This window comes from Etheostoma spectabile, chromosome 17, assembly GCF_008692095.1.
Source record: "Etheostoma spectabile isolate EspeVRDwgs_2016 chromosome 17, UIUC_Espe_1.0, whole genome shotgun sequence".
NCBI classification, from domain to species: Eukaryota; Metazoa; Chordata; class Actinopteri; order Perciformes; family Percidae; genus Etheostoma; species Etheostoma spectabile.
Genome location: NC_045749.1, coordinates 17,703,026 through 17,722,729, shown reverse-complemented (window position 1 = coordinate 17,722,729; position 19,704 = coordinate 17,703,026). Strand labels below are relative to the sequence as shown.

General features: G+C 40.2%; 2 protein-coding genes across 4 annotated transcripts; one reads left to right on the top strand and one right to left on the bottom strand.

Moving 5' to 3' along the window:
• Positions 1-3,114: 3,114 nt before the first annotated feature.
• LOC116705448 (spastin) lies at positions 3,115-7,491 on the bottom strand. Of its 3 annotated transcripts, none has more exons than XM_032541646.1 (16): positions 7,146-7,491; positions 6,953-7,036; positions 6,786-6,872; positions 6,174-6,337; positions 5,937-6,070; positions 5,729-5,822; positions 5,561-5,635; positions 5,364-5,435; positions 5,186-5,261; positions 4,981-5,072; positions 4,792-4,871; positions 4,668-4,710; positions 4,462-4,541; positions 4,303-4,373; positions 4,160-4,200; positions 3,115-3,912 (listed from the first exon to the last, which is right to left on the bottom strand). In XM_032541646.1, the coding sequence occupies exons 1-16, from the start codon at positions 7,246-7,248 to the stop codon at positions 3,787-3,789; spliced, it is 1,422 nt and encodes a 473-aa protein (XP_032397537.1). In that variant the 5' UTR covers positions 7,249-7,491; the 3' UTR covers positions 3,115-3,786. The 3 variants fall into 3 exon arrangements, 2 of the variants coding, with proteins under 2 accessions (XP_032397537.1, XP_032397538.1); XM_032541647.1 differs by having other exon boundaries at positions 6,786-6,869; XR_004335939.1 differs by lacking the exon at positions 3,115-3,912 and having other exon boundaries at positions 4,458-4,541.
• Positions 7,492-10,005: 2,514 nt separating this feature from the next.
• Positions 10,006-18,186, top strand: memo1 (mediator of cell motility 1). The gene is made up of 9 exons (XM_032541367.1): positions 10,006-10,480; positions 11,880-11,961; positions 12,048-12,116; positions 12,301-12,413; positions 12,972-13,083; positions 14,101-14,243; positions 14,406-14,482; positions 14,885-14,989; positions 15,666-18,186. The coding sequence occupies exons 1-9, from the start codon at positions 10,420-10,422 to the stop codon at positions 15,795-15,797; spliced, it is 894 nt and encodes a 297-aa protein (XP_032397258.1). The 5' UTR covers positions 10,006-10,419; the 3' UTR covers positions 15,798-18,186.
• Positions 18,187-19,704: the final 1,518 nt, after the last annotated feature.

The following is a 19,704-nucleotide window of genomic DNA, read 5'->3' as shown; positions in this document are numbered from 1 at the left end:
GAACCTGACCGGGGTCAGAGGTGGAGCCGAATCATTACTCCTGTCCTCACATGAACGACCCGAGGGAAGGGCAAAAAAGGGAGGACAAGGGGAGCGGGAAAAGCAGTATGACAGACAGACAGAGCATTATTCTTGTGCTAAAATGCTCAGCCCACACTGCACTTTCACTTTTCATCAAGTGTTTTGGCTGCACATGAGCTGAAGGAATGCACCCCGGGGCAGCATGCAGCTCACCTTGTCAGTGCACTGTTTCCCTCAACATCATCCCCCCACCCATCCCTGTGTCAAACCCTCGTCTCAACATGTCCACCTCTGTCCAAGGACCAATGTGTTTCCTGAGCATCATCTGGGGATATATGTCCATGCTAAGGACATCCCTATTCTTGTACATTAAACACAACCTTTTTGTCTAGAGGGCCATCCGGATGTGAGTCTAAAAACAGACCTTTTGGAGTTTTGTGTTGACAAGCTGCACTGACTCAAAATCTCATTCATCTGCATAGTTTCTCTGAAATCAAAAGCAAGGGGTTGGCTCTTGATCTGGTAACTAAGATGAATAGCTTTGCAGGTCATGTGCGGGCATGACAGTGTTTGCTCTCCTCTGTCCACCTCAGTCTTTTACAGCATTTTGGCTGCAGGTTGAAATGTGAGAAATAATACATGAGCTTACGTGGGTTCACTCCAAGGTATGCAGACAGTGATGAATGAATGAATGATCCCCTCCCTCTACTGATCAATTATCTTCATACTGTACATGCAAAAACACTTCTTTTTTTTAAATGTTGCTTTTCCACAAGCTGTTTTCCTTCTACACCTTGTAAAAAGGTGCTGGCATCTCAAATTAGAAGGTGGAGTTGTAAGACCAGCTATTACTGACCTTACCACAGACCTTCACTCTGCAAGAGCAAAAATTGAACAGACAGACAGTCAAGTGGTGACAGTAAACTCTTTCCACGAATACAAATCAGGCAGAAAAAACAAATATCTCTGGGTACCTCTCATTTTAGTGTTGTGTCTGGAACTGAGAGTGAATGACACACTTGTTATTTATTATCTTATTGAAGCTATTCCCAATGCCCCGGGGCGTTCTAGCATCGACCATCATCTCGCTTTAAGATTATGCAGCATGTAGCTCAGTCAAAGCACCTGGTTAAAACCAATTCTTCTTCTTCTTCTTTAAAGTCGAAATATACCTTAAAATATTTTTAAAGTGTAAAATGTTTTAAGTGTAAAAATGTTTAAGTGTTCTAGACAGTGCAGTTTTCCTTATTGCTCCGAGCTAAGGCTGACCTGGTATAAATAAGCCCATATTCACATACGTGCATATATAAATAAATATATATACCAACACAAAATGTTTCCTCCCTCAAACACCCAGTGATACACCCACCATTAATAAACAGCAAACAAGAAAAATAAATGTGCTCATAAAAGACAGATGTTGCCATTGGATACAAGATTAGACTTGGCTTGTAGCCTCCTCTGAGAGAGAAAGATAACCCTCCCTAAATGAAGTTGTGTATTGGGTGTAGCAGCCGGTGCTGGAGAGTGGACACATTCAGACCTGAAGGCTTTCCACTGTGTAAGTCTTGAACTACATAACGAAACTAGGGGTGATAGAATGGCCAAATCTCAAATTTTGAATGAAAACCCTTTCCACTAGCTCAATAATTCACAATCAGGCTTTTCTTTAAAGTAGCTCAGAGCCACTTTCCAACACAGTGCTGCATACAGTCGGTCTTTTAGCACCTAATTCTAACTACTAAGGCAGAAAAAATTGCAATTTATGCCAGGTTTATAGGTAATACCTCCACAAACTCAAAACTAATCTCCGCAGCCCTGAAGTGAGACACATGCCTTAACTATAACAAAACCCTCCCATCCACATACTGTTTTCATAATGGGCCACTTGAAGAAACACTCACACTGTTTGCTCAGTCAGTCAGAGGTCCTTGCTGTGTTGACTATTATTCTACTCTCTACAGGGTGGGCTATTTCACTTGAGGTATCAAATGATCACCTATTCTGTTTTCCCTTGAGTGGATGTAGTGGTCGAAGCATCAATGAGCCACTGTGGAGGCACAGGCCTCTGACACGCAACAAAAAATGGGAAGCTGTCAATCATCTCTGGGGTTTAAACCACCTCAATAATGCTCTGTCCAGTCAGAAAATGTAAAACCCATTGTGTACATATAATAATAGCTCTCTACTGTAATTACAAGTTCTTTTAGAAGTAATTACTTGTAAGAATGTTAAAATTAGGCAATTAGCTCGCTTTACCACCTGCAGGCATCTACTTTATATTCCAACATGTAAATGGAATGGTTTGAAAATAACAGGAGTAAGAGTAAATGAAAATGTGATGACTAAACCCTAACCCCTAACACTCTACATTCTTGTCTGGCATCTTTTACTCCATCAAACAATTCTCCCCTGAGCAAAAGAGAGTTGTCCTGGGTGTGGTTGCAGCTCTGGGGGAGAATGGTTTGCGGTGTGGAAATAAAACTCAGAGGACAACCTTTATTAAATATAGAAAACATTTGCATTTGCAGAGTCTGTAAACATCTGCAGGAACAGATGATGCAGCTGCCAGGGCCACATAAACCACAGGCAACACCACCAGCTGACCATAGAAGGGCCTTTGGGAGAGAGGTGGCATTGAAGTTAAGCTTTTCTATTGGAAGAGTTTGGTGGGTACTGAAATGAAGCTCTATGTTTGACCGCAGGCGTTTCCATTCCTCGACATTCCCCGTCTTGGTCACCTCAGAGCTGCACAACGTAACGTCTCTTATAAACACTGTGACCTTTTCTCTGAAGCACTTACCTGCAGGCACATGAACATGCTGAGGCTCCTACAGGTGTAACTATCCAACATACCAAAAACAGCTAACTCAATCCGATCTATCCCTCAACACAGCAGAAGATGGGCTTTATTTTCGGCTTGCGCCACAAGGACAGAACAGTGGCACCATCTACCTACAGATGAGAGGATGTGTTGAAAACACGTTCTGTTCTGTTATTTAAAAGGGGAGTGACGTGTTTGCTCTTTGGGCACTCATCTGTGTATGATACAGCAGTTAGATTTAAAAGAAAAGTTAAAAAAATAAAGCGGGAGAAACTTTAATGAATGTATTTATTAATGCATGAAGAAAGTAGGAAACCATTACAGTTCTGCTCAATTAAATCATAACTCTTCTTGGCCATCACAACAATTCATTAGGTCTCCTACTTTCAACTACAATAAAAGTATTTGTATCTACAAACTATAAGTGCAAATGAAAAAAAACAACAACAATTGCAATAAAAATGCACACAATTTGGCAGATATTCTCCCAATTATTGTCACTCTTGCATATGTACAAGTACAGACAGCACTTGGTGATCAATACCATCAACATGTCAACGCATCAGGAAAATAATGGATGTGTAAAATGATCGAAATCAGCGAGGTTGTCAGGATTTACACAAACTTGCTGCCCTCTTGAGGTAAGAGAAAGATCAATTGTAATTTTGCAGGACATTCTTAAGAATAAATAATGAAATTTCAAATAGCAAGACAGTGTTTTAGGAGTGTAAAAACACAGTAAAGAAACTTTTAGTAGCAAAGCCTTTCCATATAACAGGAAATGTTTCCTAATTTCACAATATGTATACATTATAGCTTTACCGCCCTACAATTGGTTTGTTCCAAGTTCAATTGTGTTAACGTCTTGTACCTGTAGATTCAAACAGAGGAATTAACTGTTTTGTTTTTGTTTGTTTTTTAACAAGTGAAAAGTTCAAAATTCAAATAGCTGTTGTGTCCCCAAAATCTTTGTTCCATTTGGTATACATCTGAAGAGTTGCTGGGCTAACACTGGGCTTAATGCGCTTCAGGGAATCCTCAAAGTCTTTCATCTTGATGTTACGCACCTGTAAATACAGACAAAAGAGCATTACTATAAAGATACATGTTACATAAAGATATTTAAGAATATATATGTATATCCTTTATTTGCCAAGTACATATTAACACATATATGACATATGTATCCTCAGCATTTAACCCGTCCTAACTAGCAGGGAGCAATGGGCAGCCATAGTCCGGTGCCCAGGGACCAACTCCAGTTGTAATGCCAGTACCTACATCAAGCAGGTAGTATTGTGACTTTAACTTTACCTCACTAGCAGCCATACTTCGTACTTGATCTGGTCCCAACTCTGTGCAAGAGAGGATTTTCACCAGAAAAAGAAGCAGAGTTAGCTGGTCATGGAGGCGGAAATATACACTAACCATATGATGATGCGAGGAAGACGTCTTACCTCTGATTGGCCCAAGCGCAGCGTCTTTGGCTAATGACGTGAGATCACTTCCTGAATATCCTTCACTCTTTCTATCAAGTTACACATCCAGGAGTTAATGCACATACATACAGAAATAATTGCAGAAAAGGCAGGATGGCGTGTAAATGTGAAACTCACTTCGCGAGAAGAGAAAGCTCATTTTTGCTCAGTGGATTCCCATGCTTTCCCAAAAGGTTTTTCAGCAACGTGACTCTCGTCTGAAGGGACGAGAGTTACATCCTATAACTCAGTGAACTTAACAGTTGCTGCACCATTCACATTTCACAGCTAACAGAGACACTGATCATAGTGATAAACTGTTATAACGATTCCAATGTAAATACCTCCCCATCCGGCAATGCCACATAAATCCTTTTTGCAAAACGCCTGGAAGATTAACACAGAAAGAAAAACTGTTGTGAGCTTGTAACAAAAGAAACGCATAATAACTGTGCATGCATCCCGTACCTCAGTACTGCTTCATCGAGCTCCTGAGGCCTGTTGGTCGCTCCCATTACGAGCACCCTGTCATCCCCTCCTGACTGCACCTGAAACCACGAAGCACTGTTGTGAAAACAACACCGGTGCTATCTGAGATAACTGTGACATAAGCACTCTGGAGCCGGTTCCTGATCAGATTTCAGAGGCTGCCCTTACCCCGTCAAACTCAATGAGGAACTCGGTTTTTAGGCGACGAGAGGCCTCGTGTTCTCCCTCCCTTCTTTCACAGAGCAAGCTGTCCACTTCATCTAAATGAAATATTTAAAAAGAACTAAATAAGAAGTTGATTTACGATCTGCAATATAGGGTATAAAATTCCTGTTCGGGGCACATCTAGTCTATAATTAAGAGTCATACGAACCGATAAAGATCACAGAGGGCTGCAATTCTCTGGCAACTGCAAACAGTGCTCGCACAAGCTTCTCGCCCTCTCCCACCTGCAATGGTGATGACAGGAAAGGTTAAAAACCTAAACTAAATTTAGTGTTGTGTGGAGACCTACTCCAGACAAATAAAGAGCAATATAAATGTTTTCTTACATATTTAGATGTCAAACTGGCAGCGCTGATGTTGAAGAATGTGGCTTTCGATTCTGCTGCGACTGCTTTGGCCTTGGAAGATGAAGCAGTGAAGTCTCAAATGATAACACTGAACCAAGACTATCAACAGGTATATGCATGTCCTAAAAGCACAGTTTGATCAGAATGAATGTGTGTTGGATAACCATTTAACTTACCAGCATGGTTTTCCCATTTCCAGGCGGGCCAAATAAAAGTAAACCACGTGCCGGAGATCTCAGGCCAGTAAAGAGCTAAATGGCAAAATACGTGAAAAAGGGTTACATGTCAAACCGAAAAAGTAGAAATATAGTAAGCAGCACAGACAAAATGTTCTAAGTGATCACCTCTGGTCTTAAGGCAGGGAGGATGACAATCTCTTGGAGTGCTTGCTTGGCCAGGTCCTGACCCGCAATGTCTTTAAAGAATACAGACGCTCCACTGCAATGAACACAGAATGCTACTTTAACTGCAGCAAAGGTAGTTTTTTCATTTCCATTCCACAGACAGCAACATGTACAGGTGTTGTAATACGATAGCATTACTTCTAAATACCTGTCAACAATTTCATTCATAATCAAGTTGGCCAATTTGCTGTCCACATTCTTGAAGTTTTTCATATCTCTCTTTGGGAGTTGTTTCACAGCTGCAGGTTTTCCATTTTGAGTTTTTGCCATCCGTGGCGTCACCTTAGCAGGAGCACAAATATCCATAAATCAGTACACGGTTCATCCGGATCACACATCTTAAAATAACATACAACCGGACATCGAGACACAATTTAAGAATCACCTTTTGATCAGTGGGTCTGGGTGGGGTTCTAACGGTGGAGGGCCTGATGTTAGTGGACACACCTCGCACTGCAGGCTGGCTTTTAGGCACAGGCTTTGGTTGTGTAGGAGCATGATTTGAGGTCTTCTGGGGATCACTCCTCCTCTTATTTGCCATCGCTGCCTCTGTGAAACAACAGTATTCATCTTGAACATCCCTCTTCAGCTCAGATAACAATATTATTTTGGTGACGACACTTACTAGGGCTGGGCAAAATATTGATGTTATATCGATATTGCGACATGAGACTACATATGGTCTTAGATTTTGGATATATCGTAATATCTTAATATGGTAAGTGTTGTCTTTTCCTGGTTTTACAAGCCGCAGTACAGTAAAGTGATGCAATTTTCTGAACTTACCAGACTATTCTGGTAAGTTATTCTAATATTTACCTTTACCCACTAAGTCATTAAATCATATCTGGAGATTATTCATCAAAAATCTCATTGTGTAAACAACATTTTTGTTAAAGCATCAATAGTCAACCATACAGTATCGTCGCAATGTCGACATTGAGGCATTTGGTCAAGAATATTGGGATATGTGATTTTCTCTACCACTACCACGTACCTAACAGAGCGAGCCGATCCTTTGCCATGGTGAGATTGGTGACCATTTTATCTTGAAGTCTCTTTGCTCGGTCATATTGCTCTCCTGCTAACAAAGCACAGAGTCTAAGGCTACAGCATGTCAACACTGCACACTGTGTACATCCGCATGTTTGTTAGCATATTTACCTTGCCCCGTGATCTCTACTTCAATACCCCTCTCAAGCACAGAAATCCCCTTCTTGTACCACTGCACAGCCTCCTCTTTCTCTCCTGTCATCACAGGGGATGGGGGGGGGGGGGGGGGGGGGGGGGGTGTTTATTACCAACTGCCTCACGCCACAACACATCAGCTAATAACTCATAAACACGAGAAACAAACCTGTATCATCTTCGTCGATCCGTAACGCCTTCGATACATACTCGAACGCCTGTTTATGGTAGTTTTTGATAACTTCGCCGCTGTCTTTGCTTTTGCCTGCCATTATTTTAGCCGACTTTAAACCCACGTTATTGTCTCCTTGTTCTCAGTTGTAACTCAGAGTTAGCCCCTTTTGAAAGAGGACACGGCCAAATGAAGCTTTCAAATCGCATTTATAACTGGGTCAATCCGAAGTCTTTTGTTTATTAAACAATCTTTTTGCCGCATATGTGACATATTAGATCAAAACATAAACATTTCCACAGCTAGCTTCCGCTTTCCCGTGTGTACTTCTTCTTCGGCTTTTTCTTCTTCTCCGATTCGTAGTGGAGCGTAAAGCAACGTGTTAAGGTGCATATCGCCACCCACTGTACCGGAGCGTGCGACACCAGGCTTCATACACTTACAATTTTAGATAAATTATAAACAAAAACAAATTATATGTTATTTTATTTAGTATACATAACACATAACACACATATACATACATAGAAACCATAACATGCATACATAAATATACATAAAATGTATATTTAAATACAAAATCAAATTTACCCCAAAACAAATTAAGTAATTCATGACTGGAAATTATATATAACTATACGTTATTATCTTACTCCTACATGACTCCCAAACCAAGGAAACTTATTTTTTGTTTTTTGTAACAAACACAAGTTGCGTTTGGATCTTCAGAATAAAAGCTGTGATGAATAAATGTTAAAAATTAAATAACTTCAAGTAATGACTGAACAATTTAAATTATTAGATAAAAGTAGGTTAAAACATTCAGCTTCGCTCTCAGTAGAATAGGCTGGCACGATTGTTGACCAAACCAACCTTAACATTGACAATTGACAGTTCCAACGATTCATTTTTAGCCTATACAATGAATAGTGTTATATACCGTGGGAACATAGATTGGTAATCAATAATGGGGCACATGAGTTCATCCGACTGGGCTGTGGGGGTTGCTCAGACCAAAAGGGTTGGCAACCAAAGGTCTGCAGGGGAGGGTTCTGTGCAGTATATGAGCTGTTCCTAGGACGGCCCTCTTCTGGACAGATTTCTCAGATGTTTTTCCTGATATTTGCTGGAGCCACTGTCCCAGTTTGGGGGTTTGGTTGGCCATCCCTATTTTATCAGTCTGGATCTGGAAATCCCACAGCCTCTTTGCTCTCTCTGCCACCTCCAGAGACAAAAAGCATGTGGGTTGGACGTTTCCCAGGTCAACAAGCCCCCACCCCCCTTTGACTCCTGCCAACCTAGTAGGACAACCTGATGATGAGAAATGGGCTTCTGGAACAAGATATTTGTGGACCAGGGCAGAGAACATAGAACAGCTGGAATGCAACTACACAAGTGACCCCCAGGGAAAGGGGTTACATGAAGAGGATATGTGGATATTACCCTATTACAGTGATTCCCAAAGTGGGGTTCGGGACCCACAGGGGGGTCGCGAGCCAGAGGGGGGGGGGTCGCAAGTTGATTTCCAGAAATAAAACTAAAATTTAAAAACGATTAGAAATAGCATATGTTAGCCATGATTTTAACACAAGATGAAACTAGTGGCTACATTTTTAAAATAAAACCAAGCAAATGAATAAAAAGGGAACAGCTCTTTTGATTTTCACGCCTATAGTGCGTGCGCGGTTGCGCGCAATGTTTATATACGTTTATAGTGGGGTGGTCGCAAGTCACTTGCGCCGTTACTTTGGGGGTCGTGGGCTGAAAGATTCGGGAACCCCTGCCCTATTATATTGAAAGGGTTCCATTGGTAATTGGAGACCGCTGGGTTTTAACTTCCACACTGGGACAGTGGCTCAAGAAACTTCCAGGGAAAACTAAGACCTCAGTCCAAATAAACGCAGTTCTAATAACAGGTACTGCGTATAACAGTCAGGCTTAGAGGGAAATAAGAACACAAATTTACCTCTTATTGTCATCACTTTTGAATACACAGCTGTTATGGCCACTGTTAAATCTCTTTTTATTAAATAATTTGATGGACGTAATGACTGAAAATTGAAATTTTGTTATATGTGTTGGTTGTTGATATGGTCCCTTTTGAGCAATTTGATATATTGTTGGGGTACACATAGGTCATTAAATGTGGCCTTAGTATGTTCAAAGGCTTTTGGTCCATGAAGTTTTGCCTATAAGTGGGGGGTGGTAGAATGTTTCATGAGTTTTCTGACTCAGCAATGTTTGAATTGAATAATTAAACCCCTATCTACTAAATTGATCAGTAACACAATTTCAATATCTAATTGGAGATATGTTTCTATGCGGAACTATATGATACAATGGTACAATAGGCCTTTTACTTGACATGTTATCTTTTCCCATCTCATCCCATCATGTTGCATTTTCCATTCCATGTGTCAGTTATTCCTTTTTTATTGCAAAAAGATAATTTTTCAAACGGCATGGCATATGATGATCAGTAAATGTGTTCTTGAGAATAAATAGGAGGAGAGGAAATGCAGTTGTCCCTAAAATCTTATAACAGTGAGGGGATTGTTCACTTTTATTTACTTTTTTTTTTTTAAATATGCAAATAAAATTCTTTGGCAGTTTTCGGGTATTTAGTATGAAATAATTTCCGCAGCATTTTAAAATAATACCAAACAAAAAAAACCTTTTCTCTTAGAGCAAACAGATGAATTTAGATTGAGAGATTGAGACGGGCAGGGCAATTTCATAATCGAACAATCTTTTTAATAACGGCTACGCCTCCTGGATTTTTCCACGAATCACTTTCTTTTGGCTGATCAAGTAACCAATCAAATTGCTTCGACGTCACCGCGATAACAATTCCAGAGACGCCCCTTACCTGGCTCGACAGACAAACCAGTAATCCTTTGATTCCGACTGTGACAGCGGTTGTTACTGTAATTGCTCTTCAGACTGTACGATATCGGCATATTAAAAAGATTTTGTATTTTGTGCCTTTCCAAATTTGCATGATAATTACACCAGACTGACGTTTGCTGCTCTCTCCGTCTAAGCTACTTATTAACCGGTAACAACACCACGGCCAGCTGACGGAACACTGAGCTTGTTAGCAGCAGCTAGCCCAGCTGTCTCTCCAGTCGAACTGCCCTTTGTCTTTACCAGCAAGTTAGCTAGCTGGCATTATTTCTCCTCTTGGTGAGCTGTCACTGGCTTCTGTAATTTTACTTTTTTTCGCCTGACAAGAGTTAAGCAAACCAAAATAGGCGGCTTGGGAACCAAGATGTCGAACCGAGTGGTGTGCAGAGAAGCAAGTCACGCCGGGAGCTGGTACTCTGCTTCGGGTAACTGTCAACAGAGCACCGTCCGAGTTAGCAAGCTACTATGCTAGCTAGCTGTTGTTGTTTTTTTTGTTTGTTTTTTGTAATCACGGTGGTCTTTTTTTATTTCTTTTGTTGGCTTTTTATGTTGTATAATCTTGAATGTATTGAGATCAAAAGCTGTCAAATGCATGTCTTGCCACAGCAGACGGTGATTGTTAACGTTATGCTTGAAGACCTAGCTAATCCATCTGATATAAAGTCGACTGACGTTAGCTAACATTAGCTGGCATTGACTGCCTTATCTCTGTTATCCTATTTGGTGCATGGTTGGTTTGAGCTTATTCAGCGCTTCTCCTCCTCGTATGGTCGATGGAAATCTTCCAAAACAAACGGACATCTGCTGCTCAGCATTTTTGACAAGCAAGCAAAGCTTTCAACTTAACAATTGCTAACTTGGTAAATAATACAGAACTTCCTGGCCCAACGTCACCTTATGTCTGGCTAGAATAAGAAATCCCCTGAAGCTGCTAGTATTGTTAGGTCTGGTTGGTTAGGTGCAGAAATAGTCGCTGCCATTAAAACAAAAGACTGGAAAGCCAGGGTGGAACATTGAAGGTTCGTGTTGCACCCCTTCCCCCATCTTACTAGCTCGCTGCTTCTTGTGAATAAACCCTAAAGGCCTGCTTGTTTATCCATTTTAAGCTTGCCTTATTGCATTGGTTGTAATAACCTTTTTCGATAGAACATACAGTACACTTAAGATTGTGTATAGCATAAAAACAATAATATGTCCATAAGCATAAACTGAAGGCTGAAACTGAACTACCGGTAATGTACTTGCAAAACGATACCCGTTTTCATTTTGACAAAACACTTACTGGTTGGTTGTTTTCCTGCATCACGTTAGCAGCTGGGACAGAGGCAAATACTGAGCAGTTTGCATAGTAATACAGGCAGTGTGATCCAGTATAGGCAATTTGCAAGTTTAAAATTGAGCTTTTGTTTTATTGTTTAACCTGGACCAGACCGCTATTGTAGGCTCTAGATTAACAGTCAAACATTGAGTATTTTACCTAAAAGGACTATTGTAGCTTATCTCCATTTCTTACCCAAAATAACATAACACGACCACATTAAATTAACCACTCTTGCCACACTTGGATTTCACCCCTCTGGGATTATTGCATTGACATATAACCTTGATTTTAGTGATCTATGCTTGTAGCTATGCTGAGTCTATCAAATCCTATCTGTATTGATCAGACAATGTTTTTGTGCTGGCCCGTTATGTCATTTCTAGTCTTGTAAGGAAGCATTGTAGTATTTAGTATTGAAGTATGGAGAGAGCAGTATACCGGTAAGTTGACTCGGCCCCTTTAATTCAGTGATCTGGAAAGAAAAAGTTTACCTACCTTTGCAGGATCCCAGTTGAATGCACAACTAGAAGGATGGCTGTCCAAAGCAGAGTCCACCATCAGACCTGCTAGAGCCATCATAGCTCCGTAAGCACACATCAAATACAATCTGAACATGTCAAAAGGTATCTGTGATGTTGTCTCATTCTAATTTGACATGTTTTTGTTTGCAGTCATGCAGGGTACACCTACTGTGGTGCTTGTGCAGCACATGCCTACAAGCAGGTTGATCCCACTGTTACGTAAGTCCTTCAGTTTTTTTGATCTGTATTCTATAAGAAAATGCTTTGTAAGACTGTTTCTTATCTTAAATCTCCCCCCCACCCCCCACCACAGAGTGAACAGATAGATAGTAGAATATAGTGCTGGTGGTGATGTGCCTTTTGTGAATAGAGCGAGTGAGATAAAAATCCTGTTGCCCTTCAGTCGTAGGGTGTTCATCCTGGGACCTTCACACCATGTGCCCCTCTCCCGCTGTGCCCTGTCACCTGCAGAGATCTATAGAACACCTCTCTATGACCTGAGAATCGACCAGAAGGGTATTCACCGCTTTCACTCATGACATTGTGATTTTTTTACTTTTTGTGTGTGCGTGTTCATCTGTCAATGTCAGATGTTAACACATGCTAATGAGTTAATTATTTAGGGAAGAAAGGGTATGTTAAGGGTTTTGTGAGGTAGTAATGTAACCACAGTTTGGATTGAAGTTTAGGTTTGTGTAGATTGTAGTGCGTGTTTCATGCCAAAAAACAAATGAGACAACACCTGTTTTCAGTACCATTAAAGAAAAGAAAAAGAAGAAGACAAAGTAGATCACCCAAAATTACCCTTTCCACGTAGTGACTGTTGTAGTCCGACTGGAGCTCCAACATGTAGACCACAAGCAGTCTTGGGAGGTGATACCCTTTTAATCATTCACTAGGGACCAGACAGATCCCTCACTATTAAGATACATTTGTCAATGATGAGGTTTTTCTCAGCTAGACACTTTAACAATAGACAATTTAAATGGGTGTGCAGCCCCAAAATGACATAATCAGGAGACATGGTCATCATAACGTGCACAAATTAAAGTGAAACTCACCTCTGTTTTACAGTTTACGCTGACCTCTGGAAAACTGGGTTGTTTGAGCGGATGAGTCTGCAGACAGATGAAGATGAGCACAGTATTGAAATGCACTTGCCTTACACTGCTAAAGCCATGGAGAGGTAATGCACATAGGAGTGGCATTCATTGAACCAAAGAGTCAACACTATATACTTACAGAGGGAACGGTCCCATGGAATGAAGCTTTTTCTTAAAGGTGCCCTGTGGAGTTTTGTCTTACACAAACAAAAGTTGTTTACATTCAGTGTTTCTCACCAAACTCTGTTTCTTTGAACTCTAACAAATGTGTTGAATGCATTTCGTTCCTCATAAAACATTTGCAAAACCGCCAACTTAAAAGTATAATAAATCCTGCATTTTTTTAAATCCATATTCACTTGCTAGCAGTCTTCTTCCCTATCTTTGCTAGCACGTTGCAGCATATTTTGGCATGTTACTGTCACTTGTAGATCCGTGCAATCGTGTGAGACCATTGGCAAGAGTGTGCATCGTGCTCTTTTAGTTCTGTTTATTCTTTTCATTGTAGTGTGTGTGTGTGTGTGTGTGTGTGTGTGTGTGTGTGTGTGTGTGTGTGTGTGTGTGTGTGTGTGTGTGTGTGTGTGTGTGTGTGTGTGTGTGTGTGTGTGTGTGTGTGTGTGTGTGTGTGTGTGTGTGTGTGTGTGTGTGTGTGTGTATATATATATACACACACACACATACTAGAATCACATTGGTACAGGGACACATGAAGTGGGATATACAGTACGTTATTGGTACAGCCTTCTGTTAGGTTGGCAGGAGTCAAAAGAATTTTCTTGGTTCAGAAAAGCACAGATCAGGCATGTATGAAGTGAACCGAGTACATTAGCTCATTGCATATTAAACGTTCAAGTTGAACTAAAACCTGAGATGTTGATTGACAAGAAACATTAGTAACGTAGGTGTTGCATGTAAGGCACATAGGTGCAGCTTATCACGTGGTGGGCTGGCAGTTTCCCATTAGCTTTTGATGGCTGCTCTGTGGAGAATAAAACTATCTTAATGCAGATTTTATTTCCACCCATGCCCATTGGACAGAATATTGCCAGTGAGTGGCAGTTATTGTACTCAGTTGTTAATTTAATAATCTGATGTTGCAGCCACAAAGACGAGTTTAGCATCGTCCCTGTGCTTGTGGGTGCCCTGAGTGAGTCCAAGGAACAGGAATATGGGAAGCTGCTCAGCAAATACCTGGCAGACCCTTCCAACCTTTTCATTATCTCATCCGACTTCTGCCACTGGGGTAGGTACAGACGAATGAAAGCACTGGAAGTGACACTCATTCTCTGAGAGTATTCTGACATTAAAAGTATATTTTGCTATCTAAGGATAATTTGGCCTAAATGTCAGGACTGTGACATGACTGTGACATGACTATCCAGCTTTGTATTTCTCTATTTTTAAGGTCAACGGTTCCGCTACACATACTATGATGAATCTCATGGGGAGATCTACAGGTCTATCGAGCATCTTGATAAAATGGTAATCACTGAGATATCTGATTCAAATGTAAGATCATTTGTGAAAAATGTGAAGAAAGATATTATCATCAGCCATATGCTGTTATGGAAATGAAGTACATATTAAATAGACATTAATGTCAAAACTCGTAATAGTGTCATTTTCAATACCTCGTGCTCTTAGTGTGACTTATTAACTTTAATGTATACCTGCTACAAATACACCATGTTTCAGGACGTTGGAATACAGAGGGGCAGAGAGGATATGGATAGATTTTTATTTTGAATACACAGCGTACAGAAATAACTGCTTTCTAGAGATCAAATAACCAAATATAAATAAAAAATGAACATAAATATATTGAGAAACATGCCATTACAACAAAACAATGTGAAACATGACTTTTTTTCTCTGTCTGTGAAGGGGATGGGCATTATAGAACAGCTGGATCCTATGTCTTTCACCAACTACTTGAAGAAGTACCGCAACACCATCTGTGGGCGTCACCCAATTGGAGTGCTTCTAAATGTAAGTACACCAGAAGAAGGGCCTCACCAACCGTTTCGCTTTGTAGACATTTTGATAAGTATTTAATTGTTACTATGCCGCTATGTCATGCTTTCCATTCTCCCATATGCAGTTGATAATGATAACTTACTGCCCAAAAATCTTTACTTCTTGAAACAGTGGGCCCTTGATTTCTGAAAGAGGTCTACAAAAGGCGCATCTCATATATAGCCTACGGCCGTTTGTTGGCAGAAATTACAACTGTGGCAACATAAAGGGGATAAATATGCACTCAATGGTTTAGGCTAATCATGCTTAAAGGCTAAAGCTGCATGTCCCAATCCAAAAGTTTGCATCCTCACCCGTTGATGATCCATACAGGCTACATGAAAGTAAAGAAACACAATTGTTCTTGTATCTTGTATAGTGTGTAGAGAAGTGTTGGTCGCAGTATTTCAAGTATGATTAAAAAAAAAAAGAACAGACTAGACTTGTTTAAGGTTAACGTTATCTGTATAGCTTTCAACCTACTGTAGTTAGTTAATAACATCCTTCTTCCTTCGAAGTGATGCTTGGTTACCACTCTAGGTAGTAACCTAGTTACCCATACATGCCAACAATGGCAGCATACATTCAAGCAGACAAACGCACTGCTTCATCCATCCCTTATGCTTCTGTGCTTGTTACTGTTTTGCAGGCTGTGGCTGAGCTGAGGAAGTCTGGTTTAGAAATGAACTTCAGTTTCCTGAACTACGCCCAATCAAGTGAGTGCAGGAACTGGCAGGACAGCTCCGTGAGTTACGCTGCCGGGGCTCTCATCGCTCATTGAGGTCATCTTTCGCCAGGGCCACTGCAGCACCGCTGCCCCGCCCTTACTATCTATCGCCATAACCTGACCCAGACACCATCCCTCTTGCCCCGTCCCCAGTTACGCCCACTATTTGCAGAAAGGACCTAAACACTCAAAGCCAATACAGTCTTCTTTCTCGGTCTCTCCCTCAGCTCTCCTCGGCCTTTCTCCACCCTCCTCTCAATTTGGAGTGCGTCTCAGTTTATATAATATTTTAGCTTGAAGTGCAGTTTTGAGATCATGTAGGAGCAAATGGTTGGAGGAGATTGGAAGAGAGCGTATTATTTTGGCTCAGAGTAAGCATTGGAAGGGGAGGGATGGCTTGTTTGGGTTTAGCCCCGTTTTGTTTTCCTGACACGCAATTTTTACATTTGGACTCTTGGCGATCTGTGCTCATGTAATTCGCCTCTAAAAAGGAATGAAAATAAAATTGCAGATCTTAATAGAGCATATTAAAATTCTGCCAGATGAGGGTCTTGACTGCTTCAAGCTACACGTGACTTAAACTTTTGAAAACAGTTTCATAGGTAATTACTACCATTTCTCAACATTTGTTGTAGTTGCTAACAAAGGGCTGCACCCAACAAAGTTCACTAACCCCTACTGTACAAAACCAAAAACATTATTACCCGGTTTATTAGCATTTATTGTTATTTTATTCCTCTTATTTCTCCCTTTTTTAGTAGTCTTATTAGATGTGATAGTATTTACTCAAGTAGTGTGTAGATTTGAACGAAAGCAATGTTGTCGGTAAAGTTCGAAAGCCATCGACGTGGTTTACCCAATAAATTAGTGTGTGCAACACTGCTTCCAGATTCCAATTCTATGCCTTTAGCTTTACAGATATGTTTTGTGAGGACCAGCCTCCGGTTGGATATTGTGTAAATTGCTCCCAACACTGACACCTCTAGACTTTGTTTACACTGCCACCTTCAATCTCTGTGGTTATGGAATTATCAATGGATTGGAGCGACTAGTAGAAAAAAGATTTTGTTACATTCAGTTCTGTAACTGCAGCAACACGTTTGTTTTGGCCTGAATGAAGTGGTAAAAGGCCTAGATGATCTGCTTAAATTGTTGGAAATGTTACTGAATCTGTTCACTAGGTATTCATTTACAAATCTTTGTGTTAAGATGATTTTATTTAAGAATACCAAAAGTTCTTGGGAAGATAGAAGTCATCCTTATTTAAAGGTTTTCTTTCCAGTGTTGTTGCTTTTGCGTGTATGGGAATTCACTTCAAAATGGCTCTCGAGGCAGTATCAATTAGACAAGGTTAGCTAAAGAAAGTAATAATGGCCCAAGTTTTAAGATCAGCACAAAGTGTTAATGCTCTGCTAGAAGGTTTAAGAATATACCCAGAAAAGTGACAGATGTTGCTCCCTGCTGTATTTTTGAAAAAAAACTGAATATTTACTTTATGAAATGTCAAGCACGAGGAACACAATTATCAAGAAAAGAAAAGGTTTCTTTCCTTTTCAAAGTAATATGCTATGTAGTCCTGCTGCCTGAAATACTTCATAGATTAACAAGCAAAAAGCTGATGATTCATAATGACAGTATAGTCTTTTAATGGCCGTAAGATATAGGCAGCACGCAATGTCTGCTGTCCTGTGGTTTTGGTATTTGAATATCACTGACTGACTTTCACTGATGCAGTCCTCTTAACATTGGTCCGTCCCTCTTGGCACCATAAGATACCTAGCACTTAGCATTAAGCTACAATGTCTGGTTGGACCAAGTGGGCACAGACTAAGAAATGACTCCTCAGACTCACTTAAAATCTGATGCTAATTTAAGGGAAGCTAGTAAAGCATGACACTCTGTGCTATTGTGCCTTTTATCACTGTTGCACATATACATATAAAGTGTATTCTCACTTTTAGTCTTTTTTTAGAATGTGTACTTTCAGTTCTTGTTTTTCCACATGGACCCTCCTCATGGGCGAGGGCCCAACAATGTATCCAGCTCGCCTGGCACTCCAGGAGTGTGTGACCTGTGTCTCCCCCCCCCCTCCTCCTCATCTGTTGGTCTAAAATGGCACCAACTGTTATCTCCTTTATCCAGCAGGAAGTGGTGTTCTCTTTTTTTCCACCTCATTCCTGTAGAGAGACAAAAGGCTGAACCTCAGCTCTGTTCATTTTCTGTTTTATGGATCTTTGTTTGTCTTTCAGAAATGTTTTTTGTATTATTTTTTTCTTGCTTAGAAAATGGGAACTTACACGTCACAAACCTAAAATATACGACTTAACTACTCCCTAAATGGAGTTTTTTTTATCTCAGGTTCCTCTGACAAAGCATCCCAAAAGGCTCTTCAGATAAGGCCGCGGATTCATGTTACAAAACAAGTAAAATATACTGAAAAGCATGTCTGCTCTGGTGTCTTGTTCTTCAAGTATTTGCAATCACAACTACTGACCTGATATATGCATTTCATTTTTTTTAATTACAAGCTTTAATGAAGAGGTTCCTCCAAAGTAGCAATAGATTAGTAGCCTCTAATTTTTAGCACTGCAGCAGATTATGTACGGTTGTATACTGCAATTTTCAACCTTGTATAGTTGTCATACTTGTATGCTAACATGTTTGCAGGGCTGCATATAGGTTTTTTTTTTTATCTCTACTGTCAATTTACAGTGGAGACATTAAGAAATGTCTCCAGCAGAGGGAGCCAGGTGGTTGGTTGAATATAGTAAAATTACTATTTCAGATTAGAAACTAAAACATTCTAGTGTTATGTTTTGCATTGTTTTATACAGAGATGTGTTTCTGTTATATAGCCTCTCATCATTGATATAGGTTGGACGGAATAATAGAAACCCCTGTCAGTATAAAACAATACAATTGAGCTACGTCCTCTAAATTGATCAAGTTGAATCAACACCAATTCAACCAAATCTGAACATTATAACTTACATGATGGTACTGTAGGATGTACCGCAGGATTATTACACTGCAATAGCTTTATCTAGGTGTACCTAATAAACTAGCAACTGAGTGTTATTTTGTAATTATGACTTTTTTTTCCAGCATTTCTTGTCTTAAACACATCAAATTGCAAAACAAACTGAATAATTGACTTTACTAAAGATGTGTTTTGCAACTGAAACAGGAAGAACATGTTACTGTTCTAATTATCAAGAGTGGCACTGAGCGTATTAACGTCACTGTTGTTTTTCTAATTGTAGCTTAAAAGTACACCGAGTAGTACATTTCAAACCGCAAACGAGAATTTAAAAACTTGTTTGAATGTTGTACGAAACCTTCCCTTAGTGATTATGTAGTACAGGCATGTCTTGTTATGAGTCCTAAAACCATAGGCACGTTTATGGTAATAATGTACTCAGCACGATGACTTTTTATTGTGAACTTACGGTGAGTTTAGTCAGTTCTCCTTTCTTAAGTGCCTCGGTCCATGTCTGAACTTCTAACTAATCCACTGGGAAATTTAAACAGGTACACTTAAGAATGAGCTGTTTGGTGTGTGTTTGGTGTGGTGTGTGTGTGTGTGTGTGTGTGTGTGTGTGTGTGTGTGTGTGTTTGTGTGTGTGGTGTGTGTGTGTGTGTGTGTGTGTGTGTGTGTGTGTGTGTGTGTGTGTGTGTGTAAACAGGATGGACGGGCAGAGGAACATTAAAGCCATGCATCCATTAACTCAAATCGTACCTTTGGGAAATGCAGCTATTTGTGTCTACATTCCAAGGTAGAAAGGATAATCATAACATCACCTCAAGCAATGTTTGGGACCACGCAAAAACGATCACTTGAATTTCAACATAATGACACACCTCACTATTTTCTTTGGGAGGAGTCAGAGAGGCTGGTAAAATCCATTTAATATCATATAGACGCTGACCTTTAGTTATAAGAGGAAGAGATTACTGTGAG